The sequence below is a fragment of the Delphinapterus leucas genome, chromosome X, assembly GCF_059928025.1.
Source record: "Delphinapterus leucas isolate spDelLeu-1000000601 "Yukka" chromosome X, BTC_Dleu_Yukka2, whole genome shotgun sequence".
Lineage (NCBI taxonomy): Eukaryota > Metazoa > Chordata > Mammalia > Artiodactyla > Monodontidae > Delphinapterus > Delphinapterus leucas.
Window position 1 is genome coordinate 66,147,849 of NC_143150.1, and position 24,210 is coordinate 66,172,058.

The 24,210-nt window shown below is 38.2% G+C and overlaps 1 protein-coding gene across 1 annotated transcript; it reads left to right on the forward strand.

The window, feature by feature from the left end:
- The first annotated feature begins 6,456 nt into the window (after nt 1-6,456).
- On the forward strand, nt 6,457-9,355 carry RTL3 (retrotransposon Gag like 3). Its single transcript, XM_022580842.2, has one exon. It carries the CDS (start codon nt 6,902-6,904, stop codon nt 8,438-8,440), a length of 1,539 nt encoding a protein of 512 aa, XP_022436550.2. The 5' UTR covers nt 6,457-6,901; the 3' UTR covers nt 8,441-9,355.
- The last annotated feature ends 14,855 nt before the right edge of the window (nt 9,356-24,210 follow it).

A 24,210-nucleotide genomic window follows, 5' to 3' on the forward strand; every position in this document is an offset into this window, starting at 1 on the left:
AACTCAGTAATGACCTATTATTATCCCCTACTTTCAGATGAGGAGAATGAGTCTCAGAGAATTTAAGTAATTTGGCCAAGATCACACAGCTAGTAAAGAGCAGATCTGGGAACTGAACCTTAACCTGCCTTACTTCAAAACTTGCACTCTTTCCATTAGCACATTGTTTCAAAGCACTTTCACAACTATTATCTCATTTGTACTTCACAGTGAAAATATTGGGTTGTCAGGGTTGATGTTCTCCCTCCTCAGTACACCATTCACAGTTGCATCTCCCATCACTACACTCAGACATTCCTCTCTAGTCCTACTGAGAGTCTACCACCACCCCTTTAACAGTCTGCAACCCTATGAAGACCATACCACCACCACTGCCTGAATAAGACTTTTAGAGGTGCTTAGGTAAGTCTAATCATTAAAAGATAGTCTCCTATCATGTGATTTTTAAAATGCTAAACCATAAAATTAAATATTCTCTAAAGGGAACCCTCCTACACTGTTGGTTGGAATGTAAATTGATACAGCCACAATTTGTCCGGAGGATGAACGGGAAGAAGGGGAACCAATGAGAGACTAGCTGTAGCTGTTTGGACAGGCACATGTCACTCTAATTTTTGATTGATACAAAACTTTTGATACAGCCACTATGCAGGAGAACAGTATGGAGGTTACTTAAAAAACTAAAAGTAGAACTACTATATGACCCAGCAGTCCCACTACTGGGCATATACCCTGAGAAAACCATAATTCAAAAAGAGTCATGGGGCTTCCCTGGTGGCGCAGTGGTTAAGAATCCGCCTGCCAGCGCAGGGGACATGGGTTTGAGCCCTGGTCCAGGAAGATCCCACATGCCGCAGAGCAATGAAGCCCGTGTGCCACAACTACTGAGCCTGCACACCCGAGGGCCTGTGCTGTACAACAAGAGAAGCCACCACAATAAGAAGCCTATGCACCGCAACGAAGAGTAGCGCCCTGCTCGCCACAACTAGAGAAAGCCCACGCACAGCAACGGAGACCCAGCGCAGCCAAAAATCACTAAATTAATTATTTTTTTAAAAAAAGAGTCACGCACCACAATGTTCATCGCAGCACTATTTACAATTGTCAGGACATGGATGCAACCTAAATGCCCATTTACAGATGAATGGATAAAGAAGATGTGGCACATATATACAATGGAATATTAATCAGCCATAAAAAGAAACAAAATTGAGTTATTTGTAACAAGGTGGGTAGACCTAGAGTCTGTCATACAGAGTGAAGTAAGTCAGAAAGAGAGAGACAAATACCGTATGCTAACACATATATATGGAATTTAAGAAAAAAAATGTCATGAAGAACCTAAGTGTAAGACAGGAATAAAGACACAGACCTACTAGAGAATGGGCTTGAGAATATGGGGAGGGGGAAGGGTGAGCTGTGACAAAGTGAGAGAGTGGCATGGACATACATACACTACCGAACATAAGGTAGATAGCTAGTGAGAAGCAGCCGCATAGCACAGGGAGATCAGCTTGGTGCTTTGTGACTGCCTGGAGGGGTGGGATAGGGAGGGTGGGAGGGAGGGAGACACAAGAGGGAAGAGAAATGGGAACATGTGTATATGTATATGTATAACTGATTCACTTTGTTAAAAAGCAGAAACTAACACACCGTTGTAAAGCAATTATACCCCAATAAAAATGTTAAAAAAAAAGAAGACATGGCACATATATACAATAGAATATTACTGAGCCATAAAAAGGAACGAAATTAAGTTACTTGTAGTGAGGTGGATGGAACTAGAGTCTGTCGTACAGAGTGAAGTAAGTCAGAAAGAGAAAAACAAATACCGTATGCTAATGCACATATATGGAATCTATAAAAACGGTACCAATGACCCTCGTGGCAGGGCAGGAATAAAGATGCAGATGTAGAGAATGGACTTGAGGACACTGGGGTGTGGGGGATGGGGAAGCTGGGATGAAGTTGGAGAGTATCATTGACATATATACACTACCAAATGTAAAATAGATGGCTAGTGGGAAGCAGCTACATAGCACAGGGAGATCAGCTTGATGCTTTGTGACCACCTAGAGGGGTGGGATAGGGAGAATGGGAAGGAGGCTCAAGAGGGAGGGGGTATGGAGATATACATATACACAGAGCTGATTCACTTTGTTGTACAACAGAAACTAACACAACATTGTAAAGCAATTATACTCCAATAAAGATATTAAAAAATAAAAAATAATTAAATTAAATTAAATGTTCTCTTTAGCTGACCAAAATGTACATATGCTGTTTTTTGAGCATTTTTCTAGATTTTCTGTGATCTTTCCTTCTCTCCTCCCCTCCCCCTCTCCCTCTGCTTTCCTTCCCACCTCTGTTTCCCCCTCCCTCTCCCTTTCCCTCTGTCTCTTCTGCCATGCTGATGCCATAAGCTTGGATTTGTCTGCTTTCTGGGTGAACAAGCATTGGCAAATCCCAGAGAGTAAGGTTCCAGGAAGTAAAGGAGAGGACAAGATCCCTATAAGAGGGACATCCCCAAGAGTGGGGTTATAGCAAAGGCCCCTTATTCCACTGTTAGGCTGTTATGGTGGTTACTTCAGCCCTTAGCTAGGGCAGCCTGGTCAGCACATTGCCAGGATTCAATGAAGCCAGAGCATTGAAATCATTAAGCAAATTTGCTAATGCTAGAAGCCATATTGGGCCAGCATTATAAGGAAAAAATATATATATAGGGCCACCCGAGTGGTGTGATCTAAAGGATGTCAAAATGATATCTCTGTCTCAGGATATCTCTCCCAACAGTAGGGTCTTGAAGGGACTGCAGCCTTTCAGAATACCCTATGAAAATGCAAACACCACAATAAAGTTCCTTTTAGAGCTCAGTAAGGATTCATTTTCCCAAAATGATAGCTGATCAAGGGAAAAGGCCACCTAAGTATGCAAAGGAAAAGAAATAAAATGAGAAGATGGTAAATATCATAAAAAGAGACGAAGGGGTGACAAATTTTGACTCCAGAGTTGTACTGGGGTAGACTCTATTCCTATTCCATGGCCAGGTGCTTTGGATCCCAGTCACATGAGTAAGGAGAATTCTTAGAAAGCTTTCCAACTTCTAAAGGAATTGAGAATTCCTGTTGCCCCAATGCTGTATAGTCTTGATACAAGAAAAGTTTCAACCTGTACTAAGAACATAGTGGGTTAAACTTAAAATGCTGCAAGCCTCTAACCATAGGAATAACATGTTGAACAAAACAGACACCAGCGTGGGACTGCCCTCAAGGGGTAGCTGGGCATTGTGCCAGAGGTCTGTGAGGTAACCTGTCCTGTTCACTCTTCAAGGCTGGAAGAAGGATGGGTAGGAGCTTGAGTTGCTTGAAGATGCAGCCTAGCCATCTTTGAGAAGACCCCAGTAGAAACCTAAAATGTTTCAGATTGTACATTGCCAACAAAATAAAATTATGATTCTTAGCGCAATGTACAAAGTAGAATTTCATCTTATTCAAACTTTCCCTTCCCTTTCTCCCTAAGTTAACAATTAACATATGTAACTTATTAACATAACTGAGCATAACTGTGCAGTCTTTATATCTGTTAAATGGACATTTGTCTTTTTTCCATAAAAATTCATTTGCCAGTTTTTTAAAAAAACCTCATTTACTTAAAATATTCTCATAACCATTCTAAATCTCCATAATTTCCATAATGTTGTGAATGTAAGGAGAAGAACTAAAGTATAGTGGAAACATGATGAGAGTTTGGATGTAATTACTTTTCTATTCTTACTTGACTAATTCAGGATATTAAAATTACTCTAGGCATTTTGACAAAAGTAAGTGTAGCTCTTCTTTCCACTCAAAATAGAATAATTCTCTATGTTTAGACAGTTTGGAACTTGTACTTAAGGACTTTGAATGTGGTCTTTGCTCTTTAGCAGGGGTGGTGGAGAGGTCCATGCATTTGCCCACTGAATAAATATGTCCGTAAGCAAGGCACTATTCAGTGCTTTAGTCCATGGACTTTTTAAACATCTCTCTTGGCTGCTCCACAATCTCTTTGTTAATCATCTCATCTTCATGCTCAGGTGCCTCCAGTTCTAATTCTAGAGCATTATATGGTAAACTAAATCATCCATAACCCAGCCAGGAAGAAAAGAATAGCTCCCGAGTGGTGAAAATCAAGCTGTAAAATCCATGCACTGTAAATTTCTTCATATGAGAGCCCCTGTTCAGCCCTTACACAATTCTAGCAAGTTGAACTCTCTAGTTTCCCAATTCACAGATGCTTAAAAAGAATAAATTAAAATGATGTTTCTGCTGCTATAGCTGCTTATCATCATAGTCAACCTTCACTGGGTATTACTAGCTGCTAGACACTGTGCTAAGCCTTTTAAATGTATTATTTCGTTAAATCTTTGCAAAGACTCTATAAAGTTAAGTACCACTAATAGCTCCATTTTACAGTTTTATAAGCTGAATTTTATTTTTTTAATTTAATTTTTTTATATAAGCTGGATTTTAGACTAAATTTTAGAAGGACTAAATAATTTGCCAAATTTGCCTATACTTAGTATAGAAAGGTATATAGTTAACAGCGTGGAGGGCTATATGACAGTTTGATAGCAAAAGAGTAGAAAAATACAAAGTGAAAAAAAATTACAAGAAGTTGGAAAGTATAGCAATTTGGAGGTATTTAATTTGGAGACTGGCCACTTTATACCTCTCAATAGCTTTCAGAAGGCAACATGGTGTTAAACACAGTAAAGGAGCTGGTTTGTGTAAGTATGAGCCCAAACCATTAAAAAATAAATCAAATTACATTCAAAATAATCTACTTAAGAATGGAGAAATAAGTGTAATGCATTCTATAAATATTTCTCAGAATTTTTTTTAATTGGTAAGGTAAATATCAACTGTGTGTTTTGGATTCTCAAAGGGAAGGCTCCAGTTATCTAAAAAATTCACATAACCAGAACACATTATTTCCTGATGATGGTGGTATTTTTATGTGTGTTTTGTTTCTAAAGAATAAAACATCAAAAGGAAGGGAGGTAATATCATTTGATTTGCAAAAGGTTTTACTTTCCTTTTCAAAGTCTCTGCATTAAGGTTCAGCTTGTCCAGTCTGTCAGTTTGCTGTGGTTTGGGCATATTCCATCACCAGGGTTTATCCCATTATGCTGATTAATGTAGAACTGACCATTTTTAAAGGAGACTTTGGACCATGAATAACCTGATGTGTGATTTGATTTGGCCAGAGACGGTTCCCAACCGCACTCCTTACTAGGACAAAAATGAGTCTTACCTAAAATGGCCACACGGCCCATGCCCAGGGCGTGACTGTGATTTGTCATGAGAAGAGAAGGTGAGGTCTTGAGCAAGGTCATTTCTCAAGAGGCCAGCCCTTAGTGGGATACCTGGGTGCTGCCTAGAACACCTGAGTGGCTCAGGGAAGGATGGGAACCCTGGGCCAAGACATTCAGAATGAGCCAGGGACCCTGCAAGACTGTTACAAGTACCTTTCAACAAAGTTGAACTCCTCTAAAATCTTATCCTATTATACTTTGTCTAGATCTGTCCATGGAAAAATTCCCAAGAAAACATTGCAGGGAGGGACCCTAGGGACTGAGTAGGTGGGTGGGGGAAGGGACTAAGGTGCTGCAGGCTGCTCTCTGAGTAAGAATTAAACAAACAGCCCAGTGTGGATAGAGTGATGGGAGGTTACATTAGACAGACATAAAAAATAAAGTCCCAAACCACTGTGGTCATTCAGAAATGTTTGCAACTTTTCACAAGGGCAGTGGCATTACTCCCAATTTCCTGGCCAAATATTTGTTAAAGTAACCAAGGGCTGAGTACATGAGGCAGCCTCACATGGGCGCAACATCCTACTTTCCTTGCTGCTCTAAACTGAGAGGTACTGTCAAAAAAAACTCTTCCACACTCGAAATAGCTATGTTAGAGAGGAGAGTTGGAACGTGTTCTGGGAGTGGGTGTGTTTGTTTGAGTTCAGTGTATGCAGAAAAGGCAAGCCTCCACGGCCATTCACACACTTCCCTTCTCAGCGATGGGTACGCAGACAGCCGAGCTCCTGGACTAAGTCTCTGAATGGTAATGTACATTTATAAAGATTATTTTCTTAACTATTTTGAGGCATTTTATAAATAATGTGCATGTGTCTGCTGAGCGCATATATATATTTTGTCAACTTTTGCTTGTTTTCTCCTGAGGCTGGTCTTGTGTGGTTACTTATGTGGTATGATTTCTGAGGTGTCAGAAAGAGCTCCCCCCTACCTCCTACCCCAGCCACCCAAAAATATCTCTTGGGTTGGCCCACCACAGAACTTAAAATCCCCACATTGCTCAAACATTTGATTTAGTCATTGAAAGCAGCTGTTAAAATCCAAGTGTTACATTGAGATATTAGGCAGACATTATAAATTAAAGACTATATAAAACAGGAAAAAATATGGAGAAATTGCTTCTAATATAATGTTCACTTTCAAAAGAAGAATGCAAAATAAATACACAGATTTGGTCAGATGCTGTTCTTAAAATGTCATGGGGTCAGAGCCAGCATATATGACCCAGTTCATGAATATGAGCCTATAGTAAAAGAAATCCCGCACTGCTGGGCAAGTTTTGTCATGATTTATTTTGAATGAGTGCTTTCCACAGTTTCTGATCCTCAGATCCCACTCTCTTCACAGTGTATCTGACACCTCTCTTTGCTGAGTTCCGGGGGCTCACAGTGACCTCCTGTTAGTCAACCTTGGTGGGGCCCAAATCCCCACTTCCTGGAAAACTCAAGGAGCCTGACATCTGCCTGTGAGGAGCTTTTAGAAAGACCTCACAAGCGCTCACCCACTCTCTCTTGGCAGCAAACTGCCAAACCAAGTCCATTTCCTCAAAAGATGGTGGAGGACTTAGCAGCCTCCTATATTGCTCTGAAATTGGAGAATGAAATTCTGCAGGCTCAAGTGCAGTGGCTGATGGAGGAAAATGCTGCCTTGCAGTCCCAGATCCCAGAGCTCCAGAAGCCCCAAGCAGCCAAAGAGGATGAACCACTCCAGAAGCCCTCAGAGGCCCAGGAGACCCAGAGACCCCCAGAGACCCTGGATTTCCCAGCAGCCTTGGAACCCCAAGAGCCCCCAGAGGTCAAGGAGCCCCAGAAGCCCAGAGAGTCTCAGGACCTCCCATTCTGGGAGCCCTCAGCAGCCCAGGAGCCCCAGAAATCCTTGGAGTCCCCAGCAGATCCAGAGTCCCCGGAGCCCCCAGCAACCCAGGATCCCCAGGCACCTCCAATGGTCCACGAGCTCGCAGGAGCCTGGGAATCCCATAAGCCCTCAGAGGCCAAGGAGCCTCAGAAGCTCCCAATGGGCCAGGAGGTCCAGAAGCCCACAGAATTCAAGAAGGTTCAGGAGCCTCCAGATACCCAGGATGCCCCAGCAGGCCAGGGGACCCAGAATTCAGAGCTCCAAGATCCCCCAAATGCCCAGGAGCTCCAGGAGGCACCAAAATGCCAGGACACTTCAACACACCTGGAGTCCCTTGAGTTTCTTGCCCCCCAGGAGCTCCAGGATCCTTCAGATGTCCAGGAGTTCCTAGGACTCTTAACACCCAAGGAGTCCCTGGACAGCCTAACAGCTGCTGAAACATCAGCAGCTTCAGAGTTTCCACAGTCTTCCAATGGGTTAGAGGCTGAAGCTTTCCCTCTAGAATACCCTTTAGCCTTCAATGGGGATGCCCAGAAGCTTCCTGAGCTTCTGGTTCAATTGAATAGCTACATGAGAGTCAGAGGGCACCTGTATCCCACCGAAGCAGCTCTGGTAAGCTTTGTTGGCAACCGCTTCTCAGGTGAAGCAGGAAAGTGGTTCCAGCCCTTAGTAGATGTCCAAAGTCCCTTGCTGGAGCAATTTGAAAGTTTCATACAAGTGCTCCAGGATACTTTTGACAATCCAGAAAACATGGAAGATGCCAACCACTGCATCCGTAAGCTCTGCCAAGGGGAGGACCATGTCCACCAGTATGCGACCCACTTCCACATCATTGGTCAAGAGCTAAACTGGGATGAAAGCACTCTCTGCATCCAATTTCAGGAAGGGCTTGCCAGTTCTATACGAGATGAACTGTCTCACACAAACCCAGCCACCAACCTATCTGACCTGATTACCCAATGCATCACACTAGAAGAGAAGTTAAGTGGTAAGCCTGATCTAAGTCCACAAGAGGCAAGTCCATCTCAGGAGAAAGCTGGGTTTGATAGTCCGCCAGCTGAAAACCAGCCTGTGCAGGCTTCAAACAATCGCCCACACCTCAGTGAAGCCGAACGAGCCCGCCGCCGTGAAGGCCACTTGTGCCTCTACTGTGGTTATCCTGGTCATTTCGCCAGAGATTGCCCTGTCAAGCCTCATCGTGCCCAGCAGGCGGGAAACATCGAGGCCCGGCGGTAAGGGGGAACCCGGGCGGGCCAATCTACAAATATGCCTCCCCCTCACTTCCAATATCCATGTCTCGTACTCTATGGCTTACTGTTGAAATCCGACTGGGAAGACGGCAGTTTTTCGAGCAAGCTATGGTGGATTCAGGCTCCTACAGAAACAGCATTGACCATTCTGTGGTTCTTCGAGAGAAGCTGCCCATCCGCAATAACATCTTTCCTCTGATGCTCGAAACCGTAGATGGCCGTCCATTGATTAATGGACCCATAACCAAGGAAACACCACCTGTTGAAGTTAAAATTGGAAACCACGTTGAAGAGCTCCAGTTTGACATTATTCATGCGCCAAGGTACCCTCTGATTCTTGGAATCCACTGGCTTGAAACACATGATCCTAACATCGAGTGGAGTACCCGCACTGTGTCCTTTCCATCCTGTTATTGTCACTACAATTGCTTCAGGCACAGGTGGAATAGAAGACGACGTGATGAAATAATTGCTGGGTAGATCCTATGTCCTAGTGACTGCTCCTAGCAACCTGTCTTCTGTTACCTCAGCTGTCATCAGCGTTTGCTGCTCCCAGAATCTTCCACTGAATCTCTGGCAATGAACTAAGGCTACCTGTACAACAACCCTGCCTCTCGGATCATGGACTTAACCTGACGACTTTGAGCTGCTTTTTTTTTTCTGTCAACCCTGCATGCCCCCCTCTTTGAACCCTGCATTAATGTGGGGATGTTTTAATTACAACTTATACTAACAATATGCATGAGAGTAGATAATAGAAACTAACATTGAAAAAGTATAGTTGTTAGACCGATTTGATTTTTTCCTTATCAAGATTTTCTTTATCACAATTGCAACATCTTTTCAATAAAGAAAATAAATTTGCAAGTGATATTTTTTAAAATTCAATAAACATGGGCAACTTCTACTAGTGTTTTAATTCTTTATTGGATTAGCTGAGGGAAGAGAATAAGACAGAAGTAAGTTGAGAGGGAGGGAGGGAATTGGAAGAGTCTCAAAGCTTGAATATTCCAGGAGTAGTGACAGGTCAGTGAGCGATGGGGTATAGGGAGATGGAGAAAGTAGGGGGCTGGTTGGAGTGGAGGGAGATTGAATGAGGTATGGAGGGATTAGAGAGAGGATAGAGGGAAAGTTGAGAAGAAGGTTTGGGGGAAATTGAAAGGAGGTTGAAAAGGGTTCAGGGGAGAGCTAGGGAGTGCTGAGGGCAGGGGTGTGGGGAGGGGTAAATTCCTACAAAAATAAAGGGTGCACTGACAGAGACACTGAGCAGCTTTGAAAGCAACCTTCTTGGACTTCATAAGTTAACCAAAGAAAGGCCCTGGAGAAGGTAATAAGACCCCTCAGTGACCCAGCTTTCCTGGTAAAGTGACAAGATCTTATTCCCTGCAGCAGGAAAATTTGCCCTAGAGCTTATGCATGTTAATCTGTTCTTGTCGGTGCACAGGAGTAGGGTGGAAGGAATCAGCTTTCAACACATGCAGATCATTAGTAGCCAACTGTATGTGCTCTGCTAGCCATGCTGCTTGCATGACACACAGGAAGAGTCAAGTCAAGGAACTTATGTTCTTATGGACCTGAGAGGGGCTATTGCCCTGACTTAAATCACAGAAACAGACAAACTACAGGGTTGTAGGGGTGGATGGAGGGGGCTGGATCTCCAGGTCTCCAGGAATTTCCAGAGATATGAGGAGTATGTTTCCTCTGTGTTTCCAACTCTCCTTTGGGAGTCTTTTTCTGAGGCCACCTGAAGGAGATTTTGCCTCCTTCCTTTGATTATTAGACAAATAATCAAATATATGATCATAACCCTAGAAGGAGATAGGTGAGGAACTTACCATTCATTGAGCCCGTAATATCTTCCAGCTACATCCGGCATATTATACTCATTAATTGTTTCCTTATTTCTCAGAACAACCCAGTGAAGTAGGTATGCTTGCTCCTATTCTATCAATGAGCAACCAGAGCTCCAGCAAATCTAGTTCACTTGCCCAAAGTCATAAGGCTAGTAAGTAGTGGAGGCCTTTTAGGCTTTTGAAGCCTCTGCCCTTTCCCCTATAGCATGCCAATATCCATAATGCGGTGTTGAGAAACAAACAATGTTGTGGCAGCAGAGACCGAAGTTAGATAACCTTAAAAAGTAGAGGAAAACTCAGAAGAAAAATTGCAGGGACCATTTGAAAAGTAATTCTGTTTCCCCAGTTCCCTTGATCTCACCCCAACCCCTTCACACCCCAAACTTCCCTTTGAACCTCTTGGAGAACCTCCTTTTTTTAACTAGTGGTATTTTTTCATGAAAATTGGAAGTCCATGAGCAGTCATTTACCTGTAGGACATGTGCACTAACTAACAGCATGTGTACACCCCTTAGATTGCCTGCCTAGCCACTTCCATTACCAATCCAAATCCTCTGCAGCCTTAAATTCTACATCTTCTTGTCCTCACTGGCTTCCTCTTTCTTCCCTGAACAGTCTAACATATTTCTTCATTATATACCTCCTTGTGGTATGTGGGGACATTTCTTAGGTATACGTACTATATCTCCCCAACCTAACCCCCCCCCACACACACAAATACTTAGCCTGGGTGCAGAGACAGAATCTTCTACATGCCTACATTTAACAACATAGCCTAATACAGTGCCTGGTACATAAAAGTTCTCCAAAGTGACTGATTCAATGACACTGAATTATCATTACCCAGAGAAGGGTGCTCATTTATACATCATGGGATTTTCTTATTTTTTTCTCCTACTCAATTGCTCATCTCTACCACCAAAACCCAACACTAGTTGTCAATGTAGAATTCAAGACAAAAAAGTTGTAAGCCTCTATAAAGGAAAAATACCTTTTATTTGTCAAACTACCTGAAGCTAGGAAAACCAACTGTGTTGGTTTCCCCAGGACTGAGAGGATTCATGGGACACAAGACTTTCTGTGTTAAAACTGGGACAGTTCTGGGAAAACTGGGATGGTTGGTCAACCTACCTAAATTTTTCTAAATTTTTCTATCTGGCTGTAGAGGCTTATTTAACTACAGTACATTTTTTTATTTCAGGAAAAGGATCAATTATTTAATCATAGAATCACAGAATTTATGAGTTGTAAAAGACTCAAGAAGTCTATTCCCTAAATTTTACAAATAAAGGAGCTGAGAAGGCTCAGAGAAAGGAAAGTTACTTAACATAGCTCAGCATTACCCAGATCTCCTGACTCCAAATCTGGTGTTCTTTTCACCATAAGCTACAATTCTAACTCAGTAGTTAAAACTCGAGTATGTAGCCAGCACTGAGCTAGGTACTGTGGACAGTGTCTCAAGTATAACATGAGAGGTTTACAAAGAGATCAAGGAGAAAAAATTAGCAGGCATTAGACAGTTAGCATAGATAATCAAATGTGTGGTGGTATCAAATATACCAAACTAAAACATTGTACAAGCTGATAAAACTAACAATAATAACTACCATTTAATGAGCACTTGGATTTTGCCAGCTAGGTGATTTATGTATTTGCAACTGTCTTCAAGGTAGATTTTATTAGCCCCATTATACAAATCAAAGAAGTGAAGCTCACTGAGGTGAGGTTACTTGCCAAAGGTCACACTGCTAGGAATTGGTGGGTGCTAAAAACAAACCCTGATCTGTTTCACTCCAAAGCTGAAGTTCTATCCAATACACCACACTGGTTCTCAGGCTGAATGATCTTTACTCTTTATTAAGTATTTTAACAATATTTTTTCACTAGGCATGAGTTCTACTACGTTAGAAAAATATATTAATTTGTTAATGCATTCATTTATTTATTAATTCAACAAGCACTTACTGAATGTTTTCTGTGTGTCAGACACAGGCATGGGAGAAGAGGATGAAAAAGGAAGAGGAAGAGAGGTACAAAGATATCTACCGTATGACTCATGGTTCTTGCTCTGACCAAAATTTAATGGGGGAAGCTATTGTGTAACACAGTTCTGTGGCATACAGAGGAGAGAGCACTAACTCTGTTATAGGCTGGAAAAGTGTGCCTTGAGTTGGATCTTGAATGAATCTGATTGGAAACAAGTGGGAGGGCAGGGCTTTCTATATTGAGTAAAGTGTACACAAAAAAAAGCAAGTTGGAGGGCAAATCACAGTGTCTTTAGAAAAGATAGTTCTATTTCACTGGTGAGTAGGGGTGTATGTGCACATCTGTGTAGGGTGGGGGTGTGTAGGTGGGGAGATGAAGATTAACAAGGAAGTTAGAAGTTCCTATCTACCTAAGATGTTCAAACTTTATCTTGTGGGCAATTTGGACTGGAGTCTTTGTTTTTCTTTTTCTATTTTTTTCTCCGTATTACATTTGGGTGTGTTTCCTCTCTCTTGCTGCAAAGTTATGCACACTCACTGTAAAAAATTCATATATATCACATGTTTATAAAATAAAAGTAGAAGTTTCTCCTTCCTCTTTGCCCGTTATCTCACAAATTAGGAGGTTTTTAAGTGGAAAAGAAACGTGATTAGTTTATATTTTAGGAATTTGACAGTGTGATGTGGAAAATGATAAGGTAGAACATGACAAAGTACCCCCATTCTTTTTTACCTTCTTAGATTTTATGAAGATGGATCAAACCATCAAAGGTAAAATATTAAAAGTAAATTAAGCCCAGTTTTCTTCAAATATTTATTTTGAGTTTTTATTATGAGCAAGACAATGAACTATGCACAAACATAAATGAACAATGTTCCTTCCAGCAAAACTTCTACAGTCTAGTAACAGATAAATGTTCATGAATTATAAGAAACTACCTTTCCATTTGGGGCTTTTCAGTTTTAAATTTTAAAGACTTTAACTGGAGAGGTTTTTCTGAAAAAATATATTCTGCAATATCTGGCACAGATAAAGAGAAAACAGCTAACTTTAGCTAACTTTTTTAGCTAACTTTTCTAAGTTTAAACTTTAACAGGAAAAGCTATACATTTTAGTAGCTTCTCTTTCTAGTTTGTTTTCTTAACAAATATTTCATATTTCATGCTATTAAAGTATGCCTGGAGTAGTCATGGTCATTCCATAGAAGGATTTATACATGCTCCAGTTCTTAAAGTACCTGTATATTTCTAAAGTTATGTTTTTAAAAGGTTTTTTTAGGGATAGATGATTTTAAACATTCTTAATGCAATAAACATGTATATCTAGCATATTACTAGATATGAAATATTAAAATACAAGAGCAATATAAGGGTCAGGACACTAGGGGTCAGGAGATTAAGATTAAATTCCTGAGTTTGTCACTTACTAGCTATACAACCCATATTGTTTATGAAATGAGTAATACAATACTTGCTTTACCTACCCAACAGAATTAGAGAAAGCATCAAATGAAAAATCTCATGTTTAAAAAGCATTATGAAATAAACAACAAGGTCCTACTGTATAGCACAGTAGCAATATCCTGTAATAAACCATAATGGAAAAGAATATGAAAAGGAATATATATATAAAACCTATATATATATATATCTGAATCACTTTGCTGTACACCAGAAACTAACACATTATAAATCAACTATATTTCAATAAAATTTGTTAATTAAAAAAATTTTAAAAACATTATGAAAGTTGAAAATGCTACATAAATAAAAGGTATTATGATAGCTTATGTTTGTAATAATGATCCCAAAGACCTTCAAGACATTAAAACGCCTGTTTAAATTAATTTCAATTTCACAGACTTCTAGTATCTTCTACATGCCAGGTACTCTATATTGTCAATCAAAGCAAGATCCAATTAAGTTTAATATAATTATTGTATTAAGTAGTTTTTTGATATTATTATAATCAAATTATTTGAAAACAGGAAAAATAATTTTTGTCATATATACCAGCACTCTATTTACCAGAATATTATGTTATTTAAAATGACAATTCCTTCCTAGGGCATATCAACTAAATGATAATATAATTGGTCTGAGCTTGTTTCTTCATCTACTTAACTCAACCTAAAGAAAACAAGTTAGAACAAGACTAATATTTATGTCCCCACCAAAATAAAACTAAATTAAAAACTAAAACTCATAAGACTGTTATCGATTCCCTTTCCAATTTATATGATTTCTAGGTAAAAAACAATTGAAAGTTAAAAGATCAAACTGTAGTGGCCTCTGAGTAAGTCATAATATCTGTAGGAAACAACTGCCATCATCATTTAATATGACTAACAAGGCTCTCACTTCAGTTATTATTCTGCCTCACAGTGATTCTAATATGTGAGAAAGTTTGGTGAAGTGTTTTAGTTTGGAGAATGTGGGACATGTTCTAACCAGGTTGGTGGGGGAGGGGAGAAGTGACAAATGCCAACGGTAGTCAACTAACTGTGTCTTACTTAGCTTAAATGGGAGGACCATTATGTCTTCCGACACCGATGAAAATGGGATATGGCATAGAAATACAGAATAGTCATATGTGCACAGGACATCTGGCAACCTAGAATTCGCATGAGAAAAAGAAAGCATGAAATTTTACAACCACACAGAACAAAATGTCTGAAACTCTATAGCTGAGTTCACTGTTTTTCTTAGCCTTTCACATTGCTTTTTTTCCTGTCAGTTATACCACAGATACCACATAATAGGCAAAAAGTGAACCAGCTGCACTACCAGTGAAACTCTTCTGATTATTAGAAGAAAAGACAGTTAAATGTCAATATTATTAAAGGCATCAAAAAGGTGAATACCAAAGGGAATTTCCATATTTCAATTTCTACTTTTATAATATTGCTTTCTGTTATAAAATTGGACGTGCATTTGAAGCAGTGAGGGAGGGACCAATCAGAGACAAATAACACTTAAGAATTAACAATATTTGATGGAAAATGTTAATATGTTCCAAAAGTTTTTAAATAAGTATGCTAAAATGAAATATAGAAAACAAGATTTCTGACATGGAAATACCAGAAATTGGTGGTCCCAACAGCCTTCTCATACTCCCTGTCTCCTCTCCAGGTCTGCTCTCTTTCTGGGTCCTTTTCTTTCACAGATAATTAATCATCAATAACTTGCAATAAGAAGCTTTTCTCTTCACTGCCTTTCATATGGAGAATAAAGGTAGATGAGAAATCCTCTTTACACTAATTTAATAACTTTGTTAAAGCCTTTTTAAAACAATAAATATATTGTTTTATATACGGAGAATGCATAGGGCCAGGGTTAAGAAGTTTTAATCCTGCCACATGGTGAGGTCAAGTGAGGAGCAGAGGAGTAGTCAGGATTACCTAAATTTCAGATTTAGTTTATAACTTGGCCTGTTACCTTGAGTAAGACAATTGACCTCTCTTCTGAGGCTCAGTTTCTTCAAAGGAAAAATTATGATGGTGTTATTTATGCTGCCTAACTTAGTAAAATATTGCAAAGAGTAATTTAGTTACTCAATAAAGTCTATTGTTAAATTCTATTATATCTCAGACACTGAATTAGGATAAAATGAGATAATAAATATCAAGGCAGCAAGCCCAGTTATAAGTTAGAGTGTTATCATTGCTCTAAAAGCTGCCTAACTCTCCAAGGGATATAGTTTTGCACAAAGAATAAAAGGGACATCAATTTAATACCTTCTTTTGTATTTTATATTCTAGAAAATTTCCATTATTACCTCACACTGTCTAGCCTATAAAATTAGAAGAATTACATAAGAATTGATATTTTTACTCCCTATGGCTGTGCAAACTATCAGGTTGGTTATCATTTAAAAGAGCACAGACATGCATAGCAACTATCATTATTATTACTATTATTTCTATTCAGTTTTTTATTGATTACTCATAAAGAAAAGACAACTAAATGTTTAACAAGCAAGCACCTATTGTTCACCACACTCTGTGCTAGCTATTTTACCTATGAAATCTCATTTAAACCTAACAAATGTTTAGCAAGGTATGTATTATTCTCCCCATTTTATAGGTCCAGTAACCAAGTCCTAGGGAGGCGAAGGTCACTTGGAGAAACTGGTGAAGTTCTAAAACAAACTTAAGTCTCTCTCTCAAATCTCATGCTTTTTCTGACCCATAGAAAAAATACTGGAGCTGGAATAGTCCATTTTTACTGATAGAGACACTGCTGCCAAGAGAAGTCAGATTCTCCATGGAGGCCATACAGCAAGTTAGTTACAGAGCCAGATCTAGAATGCATGTCTTCTGTTTTCCAGTTTAATGTATTTTTCCTTTAAATTTTACTAAATGTATATGGTGCCCATTTAACTATATTCACCAACTATGATTAATCAATTAATTGAATAAGAAGTTAAGCATAATTATTCTTAATGTCTATAATTTATTAAAAACTGTTTTCCACAGGAACTAAATTTAAAAATAAAACGTATTTTAATATATGAACACAAGTTGGAAATTTTTCATTTTCATTTTATATGTTGATTTAGCTAGTAGTTTCCTGCCTTTTTTAAAGTTTTATCAACTTGTTTCCTATTTATTGGTTTTTCAAGTAAGAGAGAAAACACTGTTAAAAACTGCAACTATAAAACACACCGCCCAACACTATAAACCAACTAGACATCACGGACTTCTAGAACACTGCATCCAACAACAGCAGAACACATATTCTTGAAGCGAACATGGAACATTCTTCAGAACAGACCATATGCTAGGCCATAAAATATCCATCAATAAATTTAAAAGGATTGAAATCCTACAAAGTATGTCCTCATAATGGAATAAAATTAGAAATCAATAACAGAAGAATATTAGAGAAATTCACAAATATGTGAAAATTAAATGTTTCTAAATAACCAATGGTTATTAGAAGAAATCACAAGGGAAATGAGAGAATGCTTTGAGATGAATGAAAAAGAAAACACAACATAACAAAACTTATGCGATGCAGAAAAGCCAGTCCTTAGAGGGAAATTTATGGTTGTGAAGGCCTATATTAATAAAGAAGAAAGCTAACAAGGACCTACTGTACAGAGAACTATATTTAATATCTGGTAATAGCCTGTAATGGAAGAAAAAGAAGAAAGACCTCAAACCAATAACCCAACTTTCTACCTTAAGAAACTAAAAAACAAGCAAACAAACAAAAAAAACACAAGCTGAACACAACTAAGGCAAAAGGAGGGAAATAATAACATTTAGAGCAGAAATTAATGAAACAGAGTACAGAAAAATAATAGAAAAAAATCAACAAATCCAAAAGTTGATTTTTTTTAAAAAGATCAACAAAATTGGTAATCCTTTAGATAGACTGTCTTATACTCCCTTACTCCTGCTTCTCATCTCCCGGATAAACTGTCAATGCTCAAGTCTTTATCTCGGATTCTAAACTTGAAATTTTGAGTATTCTAGTTTTGCCATTTACTTATTGTGTGACTTGACTATTTCAGTTTCAGAGTTTCTTTGCCATTGATTGAGAAGTGCAATACCACAAAAGAACACTAGGTTTGGGGTCAATAAACTTGGGTTTTAATGAAGTTCAGCTTTGCCTTTTTACAGCTGTGAAATCTCAATCAAGTACCTTAATCTCTCCAAACCTATTTCCCCATTTGCAAAATGAAGAGTTAGACCTCCCTCATGAGGCTGTTGAGAATATCAAATAAGGACACAAAAAGTGAGAATGTTTTGGAACCTATAAATCACTGTCCAGATATGAGATTCTCTTTATAATTAGAAGGCAGGAAAAAATACCATTCTTAATTGACAGGTGGCAGTAAAGAAATTGCTTTGATACATCTTAATTCAAGTACAATGATGCCAAATTTGTTGTATTAGGTCATTTTACACTTACTGAGAAGCATGTTCCCACACTTCACCAGGGCTGATATTCTAAGCCTTCAAAAAAAAAATAAAACCATGAATTTCTACCTCCTAAAACAGCTGGAAAGCACAGAATAGCTCCCATAATTTCTTGCCATCAGCTGGATGGTGTACAATGGCCTGCATTTGACCTGGAGGGGCTACAAGTGTCCAAGCCTGGCAGTAACAGGCCCAGTACTAGTTGGTCATTGTTTTCCTCTAAGAATTAATTGCTAAAAAGCAAATCAAGTAGGAAAATCTCAAAAGATGAGACTTATTCTCTAGTATACTACAAGTTGCCAACATCTGGGTGAGCCATTTATCAGTGAAATACCAGGCATACCAGCAAGAGATTTGATCAATGATTTAGAGAATATCTACTCATAATTTAGTTATCAACATCAGCCATCTTGCTGTTTTATGAGAAGAGAATGTAAGACATCCCATTAATAGAGAACGTTTGTTGATAATAACTTCTTTACATTTTTTTCATTAATTCTTAATTATAAAAGTGGATGGTTCATATGAAGACTTAGATAAAGAAGGAACTCAGATCCAGGGTGCCACTAAGGAGGGAGTTGGGTGGGGGGAAGGACTCAAGAATGGTTCTTTTTGGGTTTGGAATAAATCCTTAATAGGGCTATTGCAGGTCCATAAAGTACTCCCTTGACAATCCACTCTTTTCATTTCAGCCAAGCAAAGGGTTTCTTGGTATTCTTCTTCAAACACCTTCTTACCCCTACTGTCATGCCAAAGAAGATATGCTGATTTCCTAGACAACCTACTCATTTTAGGAACTATGAAGGAAATGGATACCACCACTGTAAATAGGTCAGAGAAACAGAGACCTTTGATTATCTGCCTTTCCCATTCTTACCCCCACCAACCATAAGCACAGCCTGGCTGTAGCACTAAAAACAGAACCTTTTTTCTGTCAAGTGCTATTTACTCAAAAAGGGGGAAATTCAATCAAGAGTCAACACACAAGTCAAAACTATCTTTAACAATTCAAGTTTTTTGAAGAGTAGTGGACAGAGGTTCAATTCTTCTGCTATTTTAGTTCAGAAAATGAAACAAAGTTTTCTTAAAATAAGTGTAAAAATAATAATACTCTTTGAAAATGAAAAAGAGATACTTGGTTGGGGAAATGCCAGGACTGGGGAGTGGTGAAACAATACAAATTGAAATGATAAAATGAAGGACATCTCTCCCACCCTGGAACAGATCTCCAAACCTCTGAATTCTGTGACTCATCTGGAAGTCTCCCTGCTCTCACTCCTACCCCATTCTGGATTCCTAGAAATTCCTACCCCCTCAAACCCTGCAAGTTGTGTCCTTCCCTTTTCTCCAGATTTGGACCGTCTTTAAAAAATGTTGTCTCTCCCTGCAATAGCCTCTTTGATTTGGCCAGGTAGTTATGCTGTGGTTGTTTGGTTTTTTCCAAGTCCCTGGTATTTTTGATCTCTAGCCACACATATCCTGAGTTTTTAGATAGTTTCCAGGCTTTCTCTGAGTTATTGACTTTTTAAATTCTAACTCCCAGTTTTTCTTCCTACCCAATGTCTGCATTTTGTCAATGTTCCATTTTCAAAACTAGAAAAACAACCTAATGGATTTCTTTGGTTTTTCATCTCCCTAAATGAAGTTGAATTTACTGGAATTTCAAAGTTCAAAGGAACTATGAAGGTCATCAAATCCAACGCACTTGTTGGAATTTTAATCTCCCTCTGTTCCCCCAATCTCCATACCCTAACTGTGGACCCCTTTGACTATTCTTAGATTTAGCTGCTATCTTTCATTCTGTAGCTTCCTCCTTGGGACTGCAGAGAACAAAACTGTTGCCATTGCCCTGTGACAACATTTCAGCTATCTGAATAAGCTTACCTATCCATCATTCCACTGAAACCCCAAGCCTCTTCCAGATAAAAAACAAACAAACAAAATAAACCAGTCCCTTTGACAGTTATTTTCTACGCCATATTTCAAAGCCCTACAACAAGCATTCTTGTTGTTCTCCTCAGAATAATTTTATCTTTAATAACATTATATATGTTCTGGCCACAAAGAGAAAAGTCCTCTGTCTTTGAGTACCATGTTTACCTTATGGACATTGAGAATATAACCACTAGTATGCTTAAATTTATGCTGACATTTTAGCTTTTAGCATAAGTGAGTTTAACAATGGGATAAAAAGCTAGTGACATGCTCTGCTTAAATGTCAGGAGATCCTTTCCTGATCTCCCTCTGCCAAGTAGGTTAAATGACCTTGGATTTTTCCCCTATAGCATTTTCATCACTGTAACTTATTTTTGTAATTATTTGTTTAATTCTATCTCTCTCAATAGAGTATGAGCTTCAATAGAGCAAAGAGTAAATAATAAAGTTTGTCTATATGCAGGTGCTACCATAGTGCCTGGCACATATTAGAGCCCTCACATATATTTATTGATAGAATGCATAAATCAAAGAGCTTTGTTATAGTCCTAGAATTGGAAGGGATCTTAGACATCTTATTTTTCAACTGGGTAAACTGAGGCCTGAAGAGGTCAAAGGATTTATCCAAGATTGCACAGCTGTTTGGTGAGAGATCTGTAATTTTATATTTTGTCATCCCACCCACTCCACTGATATCCAACGATTTTAGGTTATGCTCATATACTTAATCCAGGGCTCTAGCTATACTAGTGACTAAATTGGATAAAATATGGCCATCAAGAATAATTCCTGTATTTATTTTTTTATTTTATTATTTTTCTTGCGGTATGCGGGCCTCTCACTGTTGTGGCCTCTCCTGTTGCGGAGCACAGGCTCCGGACGCGCAGGCTCAGTGGCCATGTCTCACGGTCCTAGCCGCTCCACAGCATGTGGGATCTTCCCGGACCGGGTCACAAACCCGTGTCCCCTGCATCGGCAGGTGGACTCTCAACCACTGCGCCACCAGGGAAGCCCAATTCACGTATTTATTGATTTCCTTATATCAGACTAAAACAATCTACATGTGCAACTACATTTTAAGAAAAAAAAGGGCATAAAAATTGTTACACTGTACTGCTAGCTTGAATTGAGAACTCACAATGTTCAGATGGACTATGCTATCCTGTTCACCATGGGATCTTTATAAAGATTGAAGAGAGAAAAGCAAAATAGATCAACTCAAATTCCTTGCTTAAAATATGTTGAACTGCTTCCTTCCTGAGATTTCACTTTAGACCACTTTAGATCCAATATAGTAGCAACTACCACAATTGGCTAGTCTGAATTGAGATATGTTTTGAGTGTAAAATTTACACCAGATTTCTAGGATTAAGTACACAAAGAATGTAAAGGATATCTCATTAATAACTTTATACTGATTATATACCAAAACAATAACACTGGATATACGTATTAAAATTAATATTATTTTTAAATTTTTTATGGGACTTTTAGAAAATATTAATTCACATATGTGACACCTATTCATGATGAAAATTTTCAGAATATTAGGAATAGACAGGAACTTCCTCAACTTGATAAAGAATATATTTAACTCACCCACTCTACAAAAAAATCCTACAGGTAACATCATACTTAATGGTAAAAGGCTGAATTCTTTTCCTCTAAGATCAGGAAGAAGGGAAGGATATCCACTCTCATCACTCTTCTCTGAAATAATACTGGAAGTTCTAGCCACTGCAATAAGGCAAGGGAAATAAATAAAAGGCATACAAATTGGAAGAGAAGAAATAAAACTGTCTCTAGTTGCAGACATGATTGTGTACGTAGAAAGTCCCAAGGAGTCTATGGAACACTTCTAGCACTAATAAGTGAGTTCAGCAAGGTCACAGGATATAAGATCAACACAAAAATATCAGTAATATTTGTATATACTTAACAATGAACAGGTAGAAACTGAAATTTAAAACACAATACCATTTATAATCACACCAAAGAAAATTAAATATTTAGGTATACCCTTAACAAAGCCTGTACAGGAATCTGTATGCTGAAAATTACAAAATGCTGATTAAATAAATCAAAGAAGACCTAAATATACAGAGCTATATACCATGTTCATGAATTGTAAAACTTAACATAGTAAAGACATGAATTCTCTCCAAATTGATCTACGGGTTTAATGTAGTTCCTGTAAAAATTCCAGCAAGGATTTTTGGAGAAATAAGCAAGCCTGTTCTAAAATTTATATGAAAATCCACAGGATCTAGAATAGCTAAAACAATAGTGAAAAAAAAAGAACAATTCAGGAGAAATCACTCTATCTGTTATTGTCTTACCATATGGCTGCAGTAATCAAGATAGTGTTGTATTGATGGAGGGAAAGATACAAAGCTCAATGGAATGGAATAGAGGACCCAGAAAGAGACCTACACAAATATGCTCAATTAATTTTCAACAAACTGAAAACCCATTGAATTGGTGCTGGAGCAGCTGGACATACATGAAGGTAAAAAACCACACCTTTTAGAAAATATAATTTAAAATGTATCATAGATTTAAACATAACACATAAAACAATAAAACTTTAGAAAAAATCATAAGAGAAAATTTCCAGGGTGTGGGGCCAGGCAAATAAAACAAAAGAATGATATATAAAAGGAAAACATGATAAATTGGATCTCATCAAAATTGAAAACTTTTGCTCTGTGAAAACCCATGGTAAAAGGATGGAAAGACAAGTATAGACTTGAAGAAAGCATTTGCAAAAGACCTATATGACAAACAACTAATTTATAGAATATATAAAGAACTCTCAAAACAACAGTAAAAAAAATAACACAATTAGAAAACAGGCAAAAGACATAAACAAACATATTAACAAAGAGGATATACAGATGGCAAGTAAACATACGGAAATTTGTTCAATATTATTAGCCACAAGAGAAATGAAATTAAAACCACACATCAGAATGGCAAAAATAAGAGACAGTGACAACATCAAATGCTGGCAAGGATACAAAGAAACTGGATCATTCACACATTGATGGTGGAAATGCAAATTATACAGCCATCCTGGAAAACAGTTTTTCACTTAATTACAAAACTAAACAAGCACTTATCATACAACCCAACAATTACATTCTTGGGCAATGATTCCAGAGAATGGTAACATGTCCACAACAGCTTTATTTGTAATAACCAAATGATGGAAACAGACTACATGTCCTTCAATGGGTGAATGGTTAAACACGCTGTGGTACACCCATACTATGGAGTACTAGTCAGCAATAAAAAGGAATGAGCTATTGAAACAGGCAACATCTTGGATGAATCTACAGGGAATTATGCTAAGTCTTTAAATATGGCTATCCCAAAATGTCACAAATTATGTGATTCCATTTATATAACATTCTTGAAATAACAAAATTATAGAGATGGAGAAGTAATTAGTGGTTTCCAAGGGTTGGGAGTGGGGGTTGGGAGGTACGTCGGTGTGGCTATAAAAGGGCAACAGAAGGAATCTTTACAGTGATGGAACTGTTCAGTACCTTGACTGTGGTGGTAGATACACAAACCTATATATGTAATAAAACTGTATAGAACTAAATATGCTCACACACACACACACACAAAGTTAAATCAGAAATCTCTGAAAACGACTGGTGAATTGAATCTATATTAATATACTGATCATGCTATTACACTACAGTTTTGTAAAATGTTACCTTTGAGGGTAACTAAGTAAACACTACACGACAACTCTATTTGTTCTTACAGCTGCATAATTATGTCAATAAAAATTTCAATTAAAAATGCTTATGTGCTCACATTATATTTCTACTTGATACCACTGCTCTAGAACATTCTCTTTCAATCTTCTAAATAGTTGGTAGCTATTGAAATGCAAATAAATACAATCTCAAACTTTGGCACTAACTAAAATTCACCATGATCATGTTACACTTAAGTGTATTTCAACTTGAAAATACCCACATGGCCCACCTTCCTCATTTACATTATATGCTTAGTACCTATAGGCAGAATTGACAT